We start from the raw sequence: 20831 nt of genomic DNA, 5'->3' as shown, positions 1-20831 counted from the left end.
GTGGGAGGCTGAGGCAGGAGAATTGCTTGAGCCCGGGAAGCGGAGGCTGCAGTGAGCCAAGATCAACGCCACTGCACTCCAACCTGGGCAACAGACCAAGACTCCATCTATTAAAAAAAAAAAAAAAAAAAAAAAAAAAACTAGAAGCAGCAGTGGTAAGAGAGCCCTGTAGGCACTCCCAGTCCCCAGGGAAGCCATTTTTTTTTCTTACTTTTATCTCACAGGGGTCTTCGGGGAGGGCAGTCAGTGGAATTGGGGAAGTACCACAGTGAGAAAGACTTCTAGCTGAATGCTGTAATAATTTTGACCGAATGCAAATTTTCTTGGGCAGAATCTGGGCAGGGTTGGGGGGAATAAGGTGCCAATGGAAAGTATAGATATGAGAACAGAAGCCATGGCAGGCAGGGAGGGGCAAGGCCTGAAAGCCCTGCTTGCTTTCTCAGCAGGAAGGCTTGTAGCCTAGGGCAAATGCTTTTTCTGCAGACACTACCCAATACCAGCCTGGAGTCCAATAGCTCCACTGGGTACCTAGACCCAGAAGAAAAATAACCATCGCTGCAGTCCAGCTCTCAGGAAGCCCCATTCATAGGGGAAGGGAGACAGAACCACATCAAGGGATCACCCCATGAGATAAAAGAATCTGAATAGCGGCCACTGAGTCCAAGATCTTGCCTCTAACACAGTATATCCAAATGAGAAGGAACCAGAAAAACAATTCTGGTAATATGACAAAACAAGGTTCTGTGACACCCTCAAAAGATCATACTAGTTAACCAGTGATGGATCCAAACCAAGAATAAATATCTGAATTACCAGAAAAAGAATTCAGTAGGTCGATTATTAAGTAGCTCAAGGAGGCACTAGAGAAAGGTGAAACGCAACTTAAAGAATTTTTTAAAATAATACAAGACATGGATGAAAAAAATTTCCAGAGAAATAGAACCATAAATAAAGAACAGTCACAACTTCTGAAAATGAAAGACAAACTTAGAGGCATGCAAAATATACTGCAAAGTTTCACCAATAGAATCAAACAAGCAGAAGAAAGAACTTCAGAGCTCAAAGACAAGGCCCAATCAAATTAACCCAATCTGACACAGACAAAGGAAAAATAATTTTTAAAAAAGTGAACAAAGACTCCAAGAAGTTTAGGATTATGTTAAACGACCAAACCTAAGAATAACTGGTGTTCCTGAAGAAGAAAAATCTAAAAGTTTGGAAAACTTATTTGAGGGAATAATCGAGGAAAACTTGCCTGGCCTTGCTAGAGATCTAGACATCCAAATACAAGAAGGTCAAGGAACACCCGGGGAATTCATCGCAAAAAGATCACCACCTAGGCACACAGTCAATCAGGTTATCTAAACTCAAGTCAAAGGAAATAATCTTAAGAGCTGTGAGGCAAAAGCACCAGCTAACCTATAAAGAAAAACCTATCCGATAAATAGCAGCTTTCTCAGCATAAAATCTACAAGTCAGAAGGGACTGAGGTCCTATCTTTAGCCTCCTTAAATAAAATAATTATCAGTCAAGAATTTTACATCCAGTGAAACTAAGCTTCATTAATGAAGGAAAGATAAAGTCTTTTTCAGGCAAACAAACGCTGAGAGAATTTGCCACTACCAAGCCAGCACTACAAGAACTGTTAAAGGAGTTATTAAATCTTGAAACAAAGCCTCAGAATACACCAAAATGGAACTTCCTTAAAGCACAAATCTCACAGGGTCTATAAAGCAATAACACAATGAGAAAAAACAAACAAACAAACAAAAGGTATTCAGGCAACAACTAGCACAATGAATAGAATAAACAGTACCTCACATCTCAATACTAACATTGAATGTAAATGGCCTAAATGCTCCACTTAAAAGATACAGAATGGCAGAAGGGATAAGAATTCACCAAGTATTTGCTTTTTTCAAGGCACTCACCTAACACATAAGGACTCACATAAACTGAAGGTAAAGGGGTAGAAAGAGATATTTCACGCAAACAGACACCAAAAGCCAGCAGGAGTAGCTATTCTTACATCAGATAAAACAGACTTTAAAGCAACAACAGTTAAAAGAGACAAAGAGGGACATAACATAATGATAAAAGGACTAGTCCAACAGGAAAATATCACAATCCTAAATATAAATGCATCTAACACTGGAGCTCCCAATTTACAAAACAATAACCACTAGACCTTAATAAACAAGACAGAGGGCAACATAATAACAGTGAGGGACTTCAATACTCCACTGACAGCACCGGACAGGTCGTCAAGACAGAAAGTCAACAAAGAAACAATGGACTTAAACTATATCCTACAACAAATGGATTTAACAGATATATACAGAACATTCTACCCAACAACTGCAGAATGCACAATCTAGTCATCAGCACATGGAACATATTCCAAGACAGACCACATGATAAGCCACAAAACAAGTCACAGTATATTTAAGAAAATCAAAATTATATCAAGTACTCTCTCAGACTACAGTGGCATTGGACATCAACTGCAAAAGGAACACTCAAAAGCATGCAAAAACATGGAAATTCAGAATGATTGTCGGGTCAACAATGAAATCAAAATGGAAATTTAAAAATTTGAACTGAACAGTAATAGTGACACAGCTTATCAAAACCTCTGGGACACAGAAAAAGCGGTGCTAAGAGCAAAGTTTACAGCACTGAACGCCTACATGAAAAAGTCTGAAAGAGCACAAATAAGACAATCTAAGGTCACACCTCAAGAACTAGAGAAACAATAAACCAAACCCAGCAGAAGAAAAGAAATAACAAAGATGAGAGCAGAACTAAATGAAATTGAAATAAAGAATACAAAAGATAAATAAAACAAAAAGCTGGTTCTTTGAAAAGATAAACAAAATTGATAGAACATTAGCAAGATTAACCAAAAAAAGAAGACAGAAGATCCAAATAAACTCAATTAGAAACAAACAGGAGATATAACAACTGATACCACAGAAATACAAAATATCATTCAAGGCTACTATGAACACCTTTACACACACAAACTAGAAAACCTAGAGGAGCTGGATAAACTCCTGGAAATATACAACCCTTCTAGATTAACCAGGAAGAAACAGAAACTCTGAACTGACCACAGCAAGACTGAAATGGTAATTTTAAAACTGCCAACAACAATAAAAAAAAAAAAGCCTAGGACCAGACGGATTCACAACTGAATTCTAACAGACTTTCAAAAAAGAAATGGTATTAATTTTATTGGCACTATTCCAAAAGACAGAGAAAGAAGGAATCCTCCCTAAATCATTCAATGAAGCCATTATCACCCTAATACCAAAAACAGGAAAGGACATAACAAAAAAAGAAAGCCACAGACCAATATCCCTGATGAACATAGATGCAAAAATCCTCAACAAAATACAAGCTAACTGAATCCAACAGCATATAAAAAAGGTAATTCACCATGAACAAGTGGGTTTCATACCAGGGATGCAGGGATAGTTTAATGTCCACAAGTTATGATACACCACATAAACAGAATTAAAAACAAAAACCACATGATCATCTCAACAAGGAAAAAACATTTGACAAAATCCAGCATCCCTATATGATTAAAATCCTCAGCAGAATCGGCATAGAAGGGACATACCTTAAGGTAATAAAAGCATCTATAACAAATCCACAGCCAACATTATACTGAACAGGGGACAAGTTGAAAGCATTCCCCCTGAGAACTGGAACAAGACAAGGATGCCCAATTTTACCACTTCTATTCAACACAGTACTGGAAGTCCTAGCTGGAACAATTGACAAGAGAAAGAAATAAAGGGCACCCAAATCGATAAAGAAGAAGTCAAACTGTTGCTGTTCACTGATGATATGATCGTATACCTAGGAAACAGTAAAGACTCATCCAAAAAGCTCCTAGATCTGATAAATGAATTCAGTAAAGTTTCAAGATACAAAATAAATGTACACAAATCAGTAGCTCTGCTATATGCCAACAGCAACCAAGCTGAGAATCAAATCAAGAACTCAATCCCTTTCACAATAGCTGCAAAATAATAAAATACTTAGGAATATACCTAACAAAGAAAGTGGAAAGAACTCTACAACAAAAACTACAAAATACTGCTGAAAGAAATCACAGAGGATACAAACAAATGGAAACACGTCCCAAACTCTTGGATGGGTAGAATCAATATTGTGGAAATACCATACGCCAAAAGCAATCTACAAATTCTATTCAATTCCCATCGAAATACCATCATCATTTTTCACAGAACTAGAAAAAACAATCCTAAAATTCATATGGAACCAAAAAAGAGCCCACATAACCAAAGCAAGACTAAGCATAATGAGCAAATCTGGAAGCATCACATTACCTGACTTAATACTATATTATAAGGCTATAGTCTCCAAAACAGCACTATACTGCTATAAAAATAGGCATATAGACCAATGGCACAGAATAGAGAACTCAGAAATAAAGCCCAATACTTAGAGCCAACTGATTTTCATCACAGCAAACAAAAAATATAAACTGGGGAAAGGACACTTTCCCCACTTTATATTTTCAACAAACGGTGCTGGGATAATTGGCAAGTGACATGGAGAAGAATGAAACTGGATCCTCATCTCTCACCTTATACAAAAATCAACTCAAGATGGATCAAAGACTTAAATCTAAGACCTGAAACCATAAAAATTCTAGAAGACAACATTGGAAAAACTCTTCTACACATTGGCTTAGGCAAAGCCTTCATGACCAAGAACCCAAAAGCAAATGCAACAAAAACAAAGATAAACAGATGGGACTTAATTAAACTAAAAAGTTTCTGCACAGTAAAATAAATCATCAGCAGAGTAAACACACAACCCATAGAGTGGGAGAAAATCTTCACAAACTATGTATCTGACAAAGGACTAATACCCAGAATCTACAAGGAACTCAAATCAGCAAGAAAAAAATAATGCCATCAAAAAGTGAGCTAAGGATACGAATAGACAGTTCTCAAAAGAAAATACACAAATGGCCAACAAACATATGAAAAAGTGTTCAACATCACAAATTATCAGGGAAATGCAAATCAAAACCACAATGCAAAACCACCTGATATGGTTTGGCTGTGTCCCCACCCAAACCTCATCTTGAATTGCAATCCCCATAATCCCCATGTGTCAACAAAGAGACAAGGTGGAGGGAATTTGAATCATGGGGGCAGTTTCCCCCTTGCTGTTCTCATGGTAGTGACTGAGTTCTCATGAGATCTGATTTTTTGTACATGTTTGGCAAGTTCCTCCTTCAGTCATTTTCTCTCTTGCCACCTTATGAAGAAGGTGCCTGCCTCCCCTTCACCTTTTACCATGACCGTAAGTTTCCTGAGGCCTCCCCAGCCATATAGAACTGTGAGTCTTTAAACTTCCTTTCCTTTATAAATTACCCAGTCTCAGGAAGTTCTTTATAGCAGTGTGAGAACAGACTAATACACCACCTTACTCCTACAAGAATGGCCATAATTTAAAAATAAAAAAATAATGGATGTTGGTGTGGATGTGGTGAAAAGAAACACTTTTTTTTTTTTTTTTTTTGAGAGGGAGTCTCGCTCTGTCGCTGACTGGAGTGCAGTGGCGCAATCTCAGCTCACTGCAAGCTCCGCCTCCCGGGTTCACACCATTCTCCTGCCTCAGCCTCCCAAGTAGCTGGGACTACAGGTGCCCACCACCATGCCTGGCTAATTATTTTTGTATTTTTAGTAGAGACGGGGTTTCACCGTGTTAGGCAGGATGGTCTCGATCTCCTGACCTCGTGATCCACCCACCTCGGCCTCCCAAAGTGCTGGGATTACAGGCGTGAGCCACCATGCCCGGCCGAAAAGAAACACTTTTATACTGCTGGTGGGAATGTCAACTAGTACAACCACTATGGAAAACAGTATGGAGATTATCTTTAAAGAACTAAAAGTAGAACTACCATTTGATCCAGCAATCCCACTACTGGGCATCCACCCAAGGAAAAGAAGTCATTATATGAAAAAGACACTTGTATATACATGTTTATAGCAGCACAATTCACAATTGCAAAAACATAAAACCAGCCCAAATGCCCACCAATCAATGAACGGATAAAGAAAATGTGGTGTACATATACACCACAGAATACTACTCAGCCATAAAAAGGAATGAAATAATGGCATTTGCAGCCACCTGGATGGAGTTGGAGACCATTATTCTAAGTAAAGTAACTCAGGAATGGAAAACCAAATGTAGTATGTTCTCACTTATAAATGGAAGGTAAGTTATAAGGACACAAAAGCACTGAGAATGATACAATGGGTCAGGCATGGTGGCTCACACCTGTAATCCCAACATTTTGGGAGGCCGAAGTGGGTGGATCACAAGGTCAGAAGATCGAGACCATCCTGGCTAACATGGTGAAACTCCGTCTCTACTAAAAATACGAAAAAAATTAGGCCGGGCGTAGTGGCTCACGCCTGTAATCCCAGCACTTTGGGAGGCCGGGGTGGGTGGATCATGAGGTCAGGAGATCAAGACCATCCTGGCTAACACAGTGAAACTCCGTCTCTACTAAAAATACAAAAAATTAGCCATGCATGGTAGCACATGCCTTTAGTCCCAGCTACTTGGGAGGCTGAAGCAGAAGAATTGCTTGAATCCAGGAGGCAGAGGCTGCAGTGAACCGAGATCTCACCACTACGCTCCAGCCTGGTGACAGAGCGAGACTCCATCTCAAAAAAAAAAAAAAGATACAATGGACTTTGGGGACTCTGGGGGAAGGTTGGGAGAGGGATGAGGAGTAAAAGACTATGCACTGGGTACAGCATACACTGCATGGGTGATGGGTGCAACAAAATCTCTGAAATCATCACTGAAGAATTTATCAATGTAACCAAACACCACCTGTTCCTCAAAAACTATTGAAATAATTTTTTAAAAAAATAACGATATATAATGTTGTTGGTATTGTATACAATGAGAACAACTCTTGAAAATTATTCTTAGGAGCTTAAAATGAGAACAGTCATTTACTTAGCAGTATTTTACATGCAAGTGGTTTGGGGAATTTGTGGTGGGGTTTCTTTTTTTTTGAGACAGAGTCGTGCTCTGTCACCCAGGGTGGAGTCTAGTGGCGCAATCTCGGCTCACTCCAACCCCAGCCTGCCAGGTTCAAGCAATTCTCCTGCCTCAGCCTCCTGAGTAACAGGGACTACAGGTGCACGCCACCATGCCCGGCTAATTTTTATATTTTTAGTAGAGACGGGGTTTCACCATCCTAGCCAGGCTGGTCTCGGAATCCTCACCTTGTGATCCGCCCACCTTGGCCTCCCAAAGTGCTAGGATTACAGGCGTGAGCCACTGCTCCCAGCCAAATTTGTGGGTTTCTTAATAAATGTCATATAAATGTTCTAAACTGAATATCAAGAGCCAAGCTCGGTGACTCACACCTGTAATCCCAGCACATTGGGAGGCCAAGGTGGGCAGACCACCTGAGATTTTTAGTAGAGACAGGGTTTCACCATGTTGGCCAGGCTGGTCTCAAACTCGTGACCTCACGTGATCCACCCACTTCAGCCTCCCAAAGTGCTGGGATTACAGGCATAAGCCAACACACCAAGCCTCCTTCAGTTATTTTTATGCTACCGCCTATGTGTGTGTATAGGCATGGGCATATGTGTACTATTAATACTTGCTCACTCTGTTACTGGCCTGCTATAAATGAAACATACAACGAGCAGAACACATAGCACACAACATAACAGAAGGAGTCACTGCCATACCTGGGTTATTGTTAACATTACTTTTGGGTGGCTTCTGAACCGGTTTGGGAAGCGTAGATTCAGTCAAAGCTTTATTGGCAACAGCCTGTTGAGCCTTCTTTATACTGCTGCCTTCGGATTCCCATGTCTGCTCACCAAGACTCAGCTGCACTGAGAACATCTTAGAAAAACATAAATGGACAAAGAAAACATTAAGAATTTTCCAAGAAATAAAATGGGCTGTCTGAGAGAAAACTAAACATCATAGAATCAGAATTTTAGAGCTAGAGGTGACCTTACATACAGATCATATGCAACAAAATCTTACTCTACCTAGCGAAGAAATTTTAAGAGAGTACCAAATTCTGTTCTATCCTATCCAAAAGCTTAGTAGCAGACCTAGGTGTACATTTTGGGTAGAATAAATCGAGAAGCAATCTTTCCTCTAAATGGAATCACAATGTTAATGTCCTTCAAATGGTCCTCAAAAAAGTAGAATAAGTACAAAGAATAAGAGAAAACTATAAGAGAAGCCAAAAGACCATGTGTCTATAATTTATAAAATCTAATTCCTTGAATGTTACATTTAGCGCAATCTAGGCAATGAGTCAGGCAATTCTATTAAATATTGTACTACAAAAAAACTCTGAATCTCCACAACAAACATTGAGCCAATCACTAAATTCTGTCCATTTTAACATCATAAATATTTCTCAAATCTTCCTCTCTCTGCCAACTGGATCCAGCCTTTCATCATCTGTAGGCCGGACATAATATCCTTCCTGCTGCTAAAACTATCTTTCTAAAACACAAATCCAATTTCATCACCCCAATCAACAGCAGGTTAAAACCCTTCAACTGTTCCTGTTTTAGCATGGCACAAAGGCTCTACCTGTGCATCCTCATCTCACACACATCCTTCCTCTCACATGTCCTACATTCCATTCTCACTCTATTTCCATATGAGCCCCCAAAACCTATTCTTCACCTTTAAAATTTAGAATCAAGTTACATGATATGCACATAATTGGTTTCACTCCAGACTGCTTATTACTTTCTAGGAATACTAGGGATTAACTTAAAATTACTTATTAATTACAAAAAATATGTTTTATTGCAGAAAGGAGATCAGATACCTTCACTAAGTCAGCATCACCAATAATCATGCAAATTGACATCATGTACCCCCTGATACGATCCAATGAGAAGTACACATCAACAACCATGTAGTAATCTTGGCCAAAAATGTTTAATCTGAATCTAATCATAGGGAAACAATCAGAGAGATCTAGATTACAGGATATTCTATAAAACAAATGGCCTAGGCTCCAAAAATGTCAATGTCATAAAAGGTAAAAAAAAAAAAAAAAGGCAGGGAGGACATTAAAGAGACATGAAAAGACATGATAAATACAACTCATGATCCTTGATTATATCTGAAATGGGAAGGGGAAAAAAAAGCTATAAAGGACATTTAGAGGACAACTGGGGAGATGTGACTATGAACTATATATTAAGTAATAGGTTTAGCCAGGATTAAATTTCTTGTGTGATTAACAGTATTGTGGTTATGAAGAAGAACGCCTTTAGTCTTACAAGATAGACATGTAAGTATTTAAAAGTGAAGTGTCATGGTAGCTGAAATTTACTTTCAAATTGTTCAAGGAAAAAGTGTATGTCAATATAGAGGGAGCCAGAAATAAAGTAATGTAGCAAATGTGGCAAATAAATTAACAATCAGTGAATCTAAAACATACATGAGTGTCTATTACACCCCTCTTTCCATTTTTTCTGTAGATTTTTAATTATTCAAAATAGAGAATTGGGATTTGTCATTTGAAATTCACAACATAAACATACCTGTTTAAAGTGATTAATTTTTCTTTTATTCTAATTCAGTTTAAAATATATACCTAAAATGTATCTTTAATATCTGTCTGGTTTCGCAATGATTTTTCAATGACTAGCTCTTTGTTTTCCTTCAAATTTCGGTATTTAACAAAGAACTTTGCCAAAAATAAGAAAGTCTGAAGGTTTCACATGATATATATAATATATATAATCTTACATATAGCTCATATGCTTGAAAACAGAAATACCCAAATAAATGACCTTGAGATTCCTGATTGCATCAGGAAAGCATATTAAATTTACTCTGCATGTCTCCAGATCTGACCTCTCCCAAACAACAACCACATAAATCTAATTGTCTACTTGGTATTTCCACAAACTCAAGAGGTAAAGATCAAACAAAACATTGCCTGCTCCACTCTACCCGGTCCAAATCAGTTCACACCCCAAAATGTTGTATTCATTATCTCCCAACAGTTCAGGTTCAAACCTCATTAGTTTCCTTTATCCTTGCCTTCCTAAGGCTTATTTAACATCTCATAACTCTTCCTTGTAATTTCTATTGTCACCTCCTTAGTCTAAGGCTCCTATATACTCAGACTCAGTATACTTCATTTAGCTCCTATCTCTTATCTTTCCTGCCTCCTAATCATCCAAATGTCACCATTTTCCCAATCTCATGAGCCAGACACCTTCGAGAGGTCTTCCCTTCTCTCCTGCTTCCAATTAACAACTATTGATTCAACTTAAATGTTTTTCAGACCTGGCCTCCTTTCTTTATACTAAGATATATACATGCACCAATGTCTTAGTGGAGAATATCAGTACCTCTCCCCTAAACTATCACAATACCAGCTGTGGCATATAAGAAATAGGTATTTGGTCTGTGGCCCTGGTTCCTAACACAGAGCTCCCAAAACCTTGTAATTTCTCGAGGGACAGGAGAGCTAGGAGCATTTTTGTTCTAATATTTGGTCTTTGATCCCAATTTCTAACACAGAGCTCTTAAATTACTTGGAATTTCCCGGGTGACAGGAAATTTGTATTCTAATGAGCCAACTCTTGGCAGGCCCCTGGATAGAGAGCTAGTCTGAGGGCTAGTCACCAGAAAAACTAAGCCATGGTTAGAAACTTCATTTTTAGCCCCACCCCATTCCTATCCGCCATGGAGGAAAGAGGGGCTGGAAACTGAGTTAATAATCAATCATGACTATGTGATGGAGCCTCCGTAAATATCCCTAAAAGATAGGGTTCAAAAAGCTTGCAGGCTGAACACACTGAGGTGCTGCAGGGTGGCACACCCAGACAGGGCTTGGAAGCTCCATTTCCCTTCTCACACACTTCGTCCTATGTACTTTTTCTTTTTTTTTTTCCCCAGAGATAGAGTCTTGCTCTGTTGCCCAGGCTAGAGTGCAATGGCACAATCTCGGCTCGCTGCAACCTCCACCACCCAAGTTCAAGCAATTCTCCTGCCTCAGCCCCCCAAGTAGCTGGGATCACAGGCACACGCCACCACGCCCGGCTAATTTTTGTATTTTTAGTACAGATGGGGTTTCACCATGTTGGCCAGACTGGTCTCGAACTCTTGACCTTGTGATCCACCTGCCTCAGCCTCCCAAAGTGCTGGGATTACAGGCGTGAGCCACCGCGCCTGGCCCTCCTATGTACTCTCTATCTGGCTGTTCACCCATATACTTTAGAATATTTTTTATAACAAAACTAGTAAATGTAAGTATGCATTCCCCTGAGTCTTGCGAGCTGTTATAACAAATTATGGAACCTGAGAAGAGGGTGCTGGGAACCCCCAGTTTACAGCCAGTTGGTCACAAGTTTAGAAGACCCAGATTTGTGACTGTCATGTGAAGTGAGAGCAGTGTTGTGGGACTGAGCCCTTAACCTGCAGGGTCTACACTAACCATGGGCAGTTAGTGTCAGAATTTAGTTAAACAGTAGGACCATCCAGTCAGTGTATGGGGACAATTCAAGAATTTGCTGGCGTGGGAAAAAACCCCACATATTTAGTGTCAGAAATGAAGTATTACAGCCAGGTGTGGTGGCTTATGCCTGGAATCCTAGCACTTTGGGAGGCCAAGGTGGGAGGATCACTTGAGCTTAGAAGTTCGAGACCAGCCTGGGTAACACAGAGAGAGCTCGGCCCTACTAAAAATGTAAAATATTCTCCAGGCATGGTGGTGTGCACCTGTAGTATCAGCTACTGAGGAGGCTGAAGCAGGGAGATTCCTTGTGCCCAGGAGATCAACGCTGCAGTGAGCTATGACTGCACAACTGTACTCTAGCCTGGGCAACAGAGCAAGGCCTTATCTCAAAAACAAATTTTTTAATTAAAAAAAAAAAATTTAAGTGCAGTGTTGAAAGTATAGAAAAAAAAATTCTTTCTATTATCTTAAAGCAGTTCCCTTAATATCAAACTTTCCCACTGAAACTACCATTCTCACCACCATCAACATGAACTTTCTGTAAAATGTAAGTATTTCCATGACAATCTTAAGCTTTTCTAAAATCTCTCTTAAGATTCCTACTACAGTAAAAGTTTAGTAGTTTTAAGACGGAATGCTGGAGACTGTTTATGAATTTAAGCCACAGCTTGACCATTTACTATGTACAATACTGGGCAGTCAATTATTCTTTCTAACTTTCAGTTTCTTACCTCTTTAATGAAATGGGGCCAATAAGAACACATGGTTAGTTATGAAAATTAGGACAAAACGGTGTAAATGCCCCCATTTGAAAGTCAGAGATTGTCAAACTAGATAAAATGCAAAATCAAACTACATGCTACCTAAAAAAAACTGTACTTCCAATATAAAAGCACATACAGTTTTAAAGTAATAGGACAAAAAACATATACTCACATAAATCAAGGAGAAATTAGAATGGCTATATATATCAGACTAAGTGGATTCCAGAGTAAAGACTGTTACCAGTGGTAACAAAGGTCATTTCATATGAATAAAGAAAGCAATTAAGAAGACACTGTTATCCTAAACATTTAGGCACCTAATAACACAGCTTAAATAAATGAAGCAAAAACTGACAAAATTTAAACTAGAAAATTGACAATTAAAGTCAGATTTAATACTCCTTATCAAAAACTGATACAAGCAAAAAAAAAAAAAAATCACCAAGAATATAGTACAGTTGAACAATACCATCAGCCAACACAATCTGATCAATACTGTTAGAATACTCCAACCAAGAAAAGTAGAATATACACTTGTTCTCTATTGTTCACAGAGCGTTTACCAAGACGGACCATTTTCTGGGCCACAAAATAAGTCTCAATAAATACAAAGAATTCAGACCACACACAAAGTATGTTCACTGGGTAAAATTACAGAGCAGGGTAGAGAAAAATTACAGAGGAGGGTAGAGTAAAATTACAGAGGAGGGTGGAGCAAGATGGTGGAATAGAAGCATATCCCAATCATCACTCCCACTGGAACACCAAATTTTAACAACTATGGACACAGAAAAGCACCATTACAAGAAACAAAAATCAGGTGGACAATAACAGTACCTGGCTTTAACTTCATATTGCCAAAAGAGGCATTGAGGAGGGTAGGAGAGTCCTGAATTGCCAACACCAACCCTCTGCCACACTCCCAGCAGCAGCCATGTGGTGTGGAGAGAAAATCTGTACACTCTGAGAAAGGAGAGCACAGTATTGGAAAACAGTACATTAAACTCAGTGCTGCCCTGGCACAGCAGACAATGAAGACGTGCTGAGCTCAGCCAGCACCTGCATAGGGAGGGAGGATCTGGACCAGCACGAACCGGAGGGGAATTGCCCATCATAGCAGTTGGAACTTGAATTTCTTGGCAAGACTTGCCACCACAGGCTGAAGTGCTCCAGGGTCCTAGATAAATCTGAAAGGCAGTCTAGGACTATACTTCTAGGCAACTCCTAGTGTGAGGCTGGGCTTACAGTGAACTAGGACGGCACACAACCTAGGCAGACACCAGCTGGAATGGCTAAGGGAGTGCTTATGCCATCCCTACCCTAACCCCAGGCAGTGCAACTTGTAGCAATGAAAGTGTCTACTTCCTTCTGCTTAAGGAGGGGAAAGTGAAGAAAAAAGAGAACTTTGTCTTATATTTTGGATATCAGCTAAGCCACCATAGGATAAGGCACCAGGCAGAGCCGTGAGGCCCCCATTCCAGGCCCTAGCTCCAAGACAACATCTGTAGACACACCATGGGCCAGAAAGGAACCCACTGCCTTGAGGGTAAGAACTCAATCCTGGCAGGATTCATTACCTGCTGACCAAAGAACCAATGGGTCCCGAATAATCACCACTGATACCCAGGGAGTATGCAGTGGGCCCTGGGCTCTGACATGTGCTGGTTTCAGGGGTGACCCAGCACATTCCCAGCTATGGTGGCTATGGTGAAAGACTCCTGTTTAAGAAAAGCAGAGGAAAAAGTAAAGGGAATATTGTCTTGTACCCTAGGTACCAGCTCAGTCACAGTGGGGAAGAGCAAAAAGCAGGCTCTTGGGGTCCCTGAGTCCACACCTACACTGGACAGCATTTCCGGATCTACTTCAGGGAGCCCACTGACCTGAAGGGTGAGCCCGTGGACCAGTGGTGGTGTTGGTAGCCACAAGGAGAGGTTCCTGTGCCTGTGGAAAGGGGAGGGAAGAGTGGGAGAACCTTTGTATTATGGATTGAGTGCCAGCTTAGCCACAATAGAAGAAAACATCAGGTAAATTGCTAAGGTTTTTGATTCCAATCCCTGGCTCTCAGACAGCATCTCTGGACACACCTGGACCCTGAGGAAAAACCCGCCACCCTGAAGGGAAGGGCCTTGGGCAAGGCCAGTGCTGCGCTGGCTTCAGGTCTGACCCACAGCAATCCCAGGGATGATGACCAAAGAGGTGCCTGCATCACCACACCCCCAATTCCAAGTGACTTAGCCCTCCAATTTGTTTGGGAGAAAGTAAGGAAAAAGAACAACAATCTCTGCCTGGTAATCCTGAGAATTCTTCCAGATCTTATTCAAGGCTGCCAAGGCTATACCTCTAACAAGTCTCCAAAAGCCACAGCATTGTTGGGATTGGGGCCCACGATCGTTCAAATTCCTGAAAAGACTTCCCAAGGACAGGCATAAACAAGCTCAGACTCTGAAGACTACAGTAAATACCCAACTGTTTAAAGCCCAGACACCAACCAATATCTACAACCATCAACACCATTCAGGAAAATATGACCTAACCAAATGAACTAATATAAAGCACAAGGGATCAAACTTGGAAAAAGAGAGATATATGACGTTTCAGGCAGATAATTCAAAATAGCTGTTTTGAGGAAACTCAAAGAAATTCAAGACAACACAGAAAGGGAATTCGGAATTCTTATCAGATAAATTTGACAAAGAGATCAAAATTAAAAAGAATCAAGCTTATATTCCAGAGTTAAAAATGCAACTGACATGATGTGGACTACATCAAAGTCTCTTCTCATTAAGAAGAGACTCTTCTCTCTTCTCTTCTTAATCTCTTCTCATTAAGAAGAAAGAATTAGTGAGCTTGAAGACAGGCTATTTGAAATTACACAGATAGAAAAGACAAAAGAAAACAAAATAAAAAGCAATGAAGCACACCAAAAACATCTAGAAAATAGCCTTAAATGGGCAAATCTAAGATTTACTGGCCTTAAAGAAAAGGTAGAAAAAAAAGGTAGAAAAAGAAGTAACAGTAGAAACTTTATTCAAAGGGATAATAACAGATAATTTCCCAAACCAGAATGATAACAACATTCAAATACAAGGTTATAGAACACCAAGCAGATTTAACCCAATGAAGACTACCTCAAAGCATTTAAGAATCAAATTCCCAAAGGTCAAAGATTTAAGAAAGCATTTAAGAATCAAATTCCCAAAGGTCAAAGATAAAGAAAGGATCCTAAAAACAGCCAGAAAAAAGAAAAAAATAACATACAATGGAGCTCCAATACAATTGGCAGCAGACTTTTGTTTTTTTGTTTGTTTTGTTTTGTTTTGAAACAGAGTCTCGCTCTGTCACCCAAGCTGGAGTGCAGTGACACGATCTTGGGATCTTGGCTCGCTACAATCTCCACCTCCCGGGTTCAGGCAATTATCCTGCCTCAGCCTCCCGAGTAGCTGGAATTACAGGTGTGCACCACCATACCCAGCTAATCGGCAGCAGACTTTTCAGTGGAAACCTTAAAGGTTAGGAGAGTATGGCAAGACATATTTTAAAAGTGCTGAAGGAAAAAAACTTTCACCTAGAATAGTATATCTGATGAAAATATCCTTTAAGTACGAAGGCGAGATAAAGACTTTCCCAGACAAACAAAATCTGAGGGACTTCATCAACACCAGACTTGTTCTACAAGAAATGCTAAAGGGAGTTCTTCAATCTGAAAGAAAAGGGTATTAATGAAAGAAGAAATCATCTGAAGGTACAAAACTCACTGGTAATGGTAAGCATACAGAAAAATACAGAAGAGTATAACACTGTATCTGTGGTGTATAAAGTACTCTTAACTGAAGTAGAAAGATGAAATAATGAATCAATCAAAAATAACAGCTACAACAACTTTTCAAGAAATAGTGAAATAAGACATAAAGAGAAACAACAAAAAGTTAAAAAGCAGGCAGCAGGGACAAAGTTAAAGTGTAGAGTTTTTATTAACTTTCTTTTTGCAAGTTTGTTTATGCAATTGTGTTAAGCTGTCATCAGTTTAAAATAATGGGTTATAAGATAGTATTTGCACTGGCGCAGTGGCTCACACCTGTAATCCCAGTACTTTGGGAGGCCGAGGCAGGTGGATTGCTTGAGGCCAGGAGTTTGAGACCAGACTTGCCATCACAGCGAAACCCCATCTCTACTAAAAATAGAAAAATTAGCCAGGCGTGGTGGAGTACACATGTAACCCCAGTTACTCGGGAGGCTGAGGCATGAGAATCACTTGAACCTGGGAGGCAGAGACTGCAGTAAGCCAAGATCACGCCACTGCACTCCAGCCTGGGAGACAGAGCAATACTCTGTCTCAAAAACAAATAATAATAAAATTTTTAAAAAATAAAAAAATTTATTTTTAAAAAGACAGCATCTGTAAGTCTCATGGTAACCTTGAATCAAAAAACATACAACAGATACACATCCAAAAAAAAAAGCAATAAATTAAAGCATACCACCACAGAAAATCCTTTCACTAAAAGGAACACAGGAAAAAAGGAAAGAAGGAAGAAAAGACCAAAAACCACAGGAAAACAAGTAACAAAATGGCAGGAGAAAGTTCCTACTTAGCAATAATAACACTGAATGTAAATGAACTAAACTCATTAGTCAAAAGACACAGAGTAGCTGAATGGAGGCACAAACAAGATCCAATGATCTGTTGCCTACAAGAAACACACCCCACCTATGAAGACACACACAGATGGAAAAGAGAGGGATGGAAAAACATATTCCATGGCAATGGAAACAAAAAAGAGCAGACATAGCTATACTCGTATCAGAAAAAGGAGTACAGATTTCAAGACAAAAACTCTAAGGAGAGACAAAAAAAGGTCATTATATAATGATAAAGGCGTCAATTCAGCAAGAGGATATAACAATTATAAATATATACACAACCAATACTGGAGCACTCAGATACATAAAGCAAATATTATTACAGCAAAAGAGAAAGATAGACCCCAATACAACAGCTGGAGACTTCAACACCCCACTTTCAGCACTGCACAGATCTCCCAGAAAGAAAATCAACAAAGAAACATCAGAGTTATTCTGCACTATAGACAAAATGGATCTAATAGATATTTACACATTTCATCCAAAGGCTGCAGAATACACATTTTTCTCCTCAACACATGGATCATTCTCAAGGATAAACCATGTTAGTTCACAAAACAAGTCTTAAAACACAGAAAAGAAAGAAAGGAAAGAAAGGAAGGAAAGAAAGGAAGAAAGGAAAACGAAAGGAAAGAAAGGAAAGAGAAAGAAAGAAAGAGAGAGAGAGAGAAGAAAGAAAGAAAGAAAGAAAGAAAGAAAGAAAGAAAGAAAAGAAAGAAAGAAAGAAAGAAAGAAAAGAAAAGAAAGAAAAAAAGAAAGAAAGAAAGAAAGAAAAGAAAGAGAAAGAGAGAGAGAGAGAGAGAGAGAGAGAGAGAGAGAGAAAGAAAGAAAGAAAACCTGAATTAATATCAAGCATCTTCACTGACCACAATGGAATATAACTACAAATCAGTAACAAGAGGAATTTTGGAAACTACACAAACACATAAGAATTAAACAATATGCTCCTGAATGACCACTTCAGTGAAGAAATTAAGAAGGGAATTGAAAAATTTCTTGAAACAAATGATAAACCAAAGCCTACAGGATACAGCAAAGGCAGTATTCAGAGGGAAGCTTATAGCTATATGCACCTACATCAAAAAACTGGAAAAATTTCAAACAATCTAACAATGCACCTTAAAGTTAAAACTAGAAAAATAACAGCAAACTAAGCTCAAAATTAGTAGAAGAAAAGAAATAATAAAGATCAGAGCAGAAATAAATGAATTTGAAATGAAAAAATTATACAAGATCAATAAAAAAAGTTGGTGTTTTAGAAGATAAACATATTTGACAAAGCTTTAGCCAGACTAAAAAAAAAAGAAAGGCCCAAGTAAATAAAACCGTAGATGAAAAAGGAGACATTACAACTGATACAATAGAAATTCAAAGGATCATTAGCAACTACTATGAGCAACTATATGCCAAAAAATTGAAAAATCTTCAAGAAACAGACAAATTCCTAGACATATACACCCTACAAAGATTGAACTAGGAAGAAATCCAAAAGCTGAGCAGACCAGTAACAAGTGAGGAGATCAAAGCAGTAATGAAAACTTTCCCAGTAAAGAAAAGGCCGGGACCCAATAGCTTCACTGCTGAATTCTACCAAATATTTAAAGTGGAACTAATACCAATCCTACTCAAACTATTCTGAAAAACAGAGGAGGAGAGAATGCTTCCAAACTCATTCTATGAGGCCAGTATTACCCTGATACCAAAAACCAAACACACATCAAAAAAAAAGAAAAAAAAAAACCTACAGACCAGTATCTCTGATGAATATTGATGCCAAAACTCTCAACAAAATACTAGCAAACCTAATCCAACAATACATTTAAAAGATCATTCATCACTACTAAGTGGGATTTATCACAGGGATGCAAGGATGGTTCAACACACACAAACCAATCAATGTGACAAATTATATCAACAAAATGAAGGACAAAAACCATACATTTCAATTGATGCCAAAAAGCATCTGATAAAAGTTCAACATCACTTCGTGATGAAAACTCTCAAATAACTGGGTATAAAAGGAACATGCCTGAACATAATAAAAGCCATATATGACAGATCCATGACTAGTATCATAATGAGCCTTTCCTCTTAGGTCTGTAACACAACAAAGATGCCCACTTTCACCACTGTTATTCAAAATAATACTGAAAGTACTAGCTAGAGCAATCAGACAAGAGAAAGAAAGAAAGGGCATCCAAATTGGAAAAGAAGAAGTCAAATTATCATTGTTTGCAGATGATATGATCTTATATTTTTAAAAAACCTAAAGACTCCAACAAAAAACTGAAAGGGTGGCCTGCCCCTCCACACCTGTGGGTGTTTCTCGTTAGGTGGAACGAGAGACTTGAGAAAAGAAATGAGACACAGAGACAAAGTATAGAGAAAGAAAAGCGGGGGCCCAGGGGACCGGCGCTCAGCACAGAGGACCCACGCCTGCACCGGTCTCTGAGTTCCCTTAGTATATACTGATAATTATCTTTACCATCTTAAAGATAAGGGAGTGGCAGGACAATAGGATCATTGTAGGGAGGATATCAGCAGTAAGACATATGAACAAAAACCTCTGTGACATGAATAAGTTTAAAGGAAAATGCTGTGCCTTGAGATGCATATGCAAACATCTCCATAAACCTTTTAGCATTACTTCAGCCTATCACATGGGGAGAAACCTTGGACAATACCTAGCTTTCCTAGGCAGAGGTCCCTGTGACCTTTGGCCGTGTACGTGTCCCTGGGTAGTTGAAATTAAGAGAATGGTGATGACTTTTAACCAGCAAGCTGCCTTCAGGCACTTGTTTAACAAAGACACATCCTGCACAGCCCAAAATCCATTAAACCTTGAGTCACCGCAGCACATGTCTCTTGCAAGGACAAGGTTGGGGGCAGGGTCACAGATTAACAGCATCTCAAATACAGAACAAAATGGAGTCTCTTGTGTCTACTTCTTTCTATATAGACACAGTAACAGGCTGATCTCTCTTTCTTTTCCCCACAAAAACTATTAGAAAGATAAACAAATTTAGTAAAGTTGCAAGATACAAAATAAACATACTAAATCAGTAGCATTTCTATATGCCAACAGTGAACAATCTGAAAAAGAAATCAAAAAAGTAATCCCATTTATAATAGCCTTAAATAAAATTTAATACCTAGGAATTAACTCAATCAAGGAAGTGTACAATCTCTACAATAAAAATTATAAAACACTGATGAAAGAAACTGAAGAGGACACAAAAAAATAGATTGGAAGAATCAAAGCAACCTACAGACTCAACGCAATCTCTATCAAAATATCAATGACACTCTTCAGAAAAATAGAAAACACAATCCTAAAATTTATATAGAATCACAAAAGACCCAGAATAGCCAAGCTATCCTGAGCAAAAAGAACATAACTGGAGGGACCACATTACCTGACTTCAAATTACACTACAGAGCTATAGAAACCAAAACAAAATGGTACTGGCATAAAAACAAACACACAGACCAATGAAACAGAATAGAGAATCCAGAAACAAATCCATACACCTACAATGAACTCATTTTCGACAATGATGTCAAGAACATACACTGAGGAAAAAACAGTCTCTTCAATAAATAGTACTGGGAAAACTGGATATCCATATGCAGAAAAATGAAATTAGACCCCTATCTATTGCCATATACAAAAAAATCAAATCAAAATGGATTAAAGACTTAAATCTAAGACCGCAAACTATGAAACTATTACAAGAAAACATTGGGGAAAATCTTCAGGACACTGGAGTGAGCAAACATTTCCTGAGTAATACCCCACAATCACAGGCAAAAATGGACAAATGGGATTACATCAAGTTAAAAGCCTTCTGCACAGCAAAGGAAACAGTCAACAAAGTGAA

General features: G+C 38.8%; 1 protein-coding gene across 11 annotated transcripts in view; it reads right to left on the bottom strand.

The window, feature by feature from the left end:
- The window catches only part of STAU2 (staufen double-stranded RNA binding protein 2), a 332823-nt gene that overhangs the window by 265746 nt on the left and 46246 nt on the right, over nucleotides 1-20831 (bottom strand). For 10 of the 11 annotated variants that reach the window (XM_050802287.1, XM_050802289.1, XM_050802291.1 and 7 more), the window contains one exon: nucleotides 7779-7938. The exons of the other annotated variant lie outside the window; for it this stretch is intronic. In XM_050802287.1, the coding sequence (XP_050658244.1) occupies nucleotides 7779-7938 (160 nt within the window). The remainder of the gene's footprint in view (nucleotides 1-7778; nucleotides 7939-20831) is intronic. 11 annotated transcript variants of the gene reach the window in all.

Source organism: Macaca thibetana, chromosome 8 (genome assembly GCF_024542745.1).
Source record: "Macaca thibetana thibetana isolate TM-01 chromosome 8, ASM2454274v1, whole genome shotgun sequence".
Taxonomy (NCBI): Eukaryota; Metazoa; Chordata; class Mammalia; order Primates; family Cercopithecidae; genus Macaca; species Macaca thibetana.
Note: the sequence above shows the minus strand (reverse complement) of the source record. Positions and strands in the feature narration are given on the sequence as shown.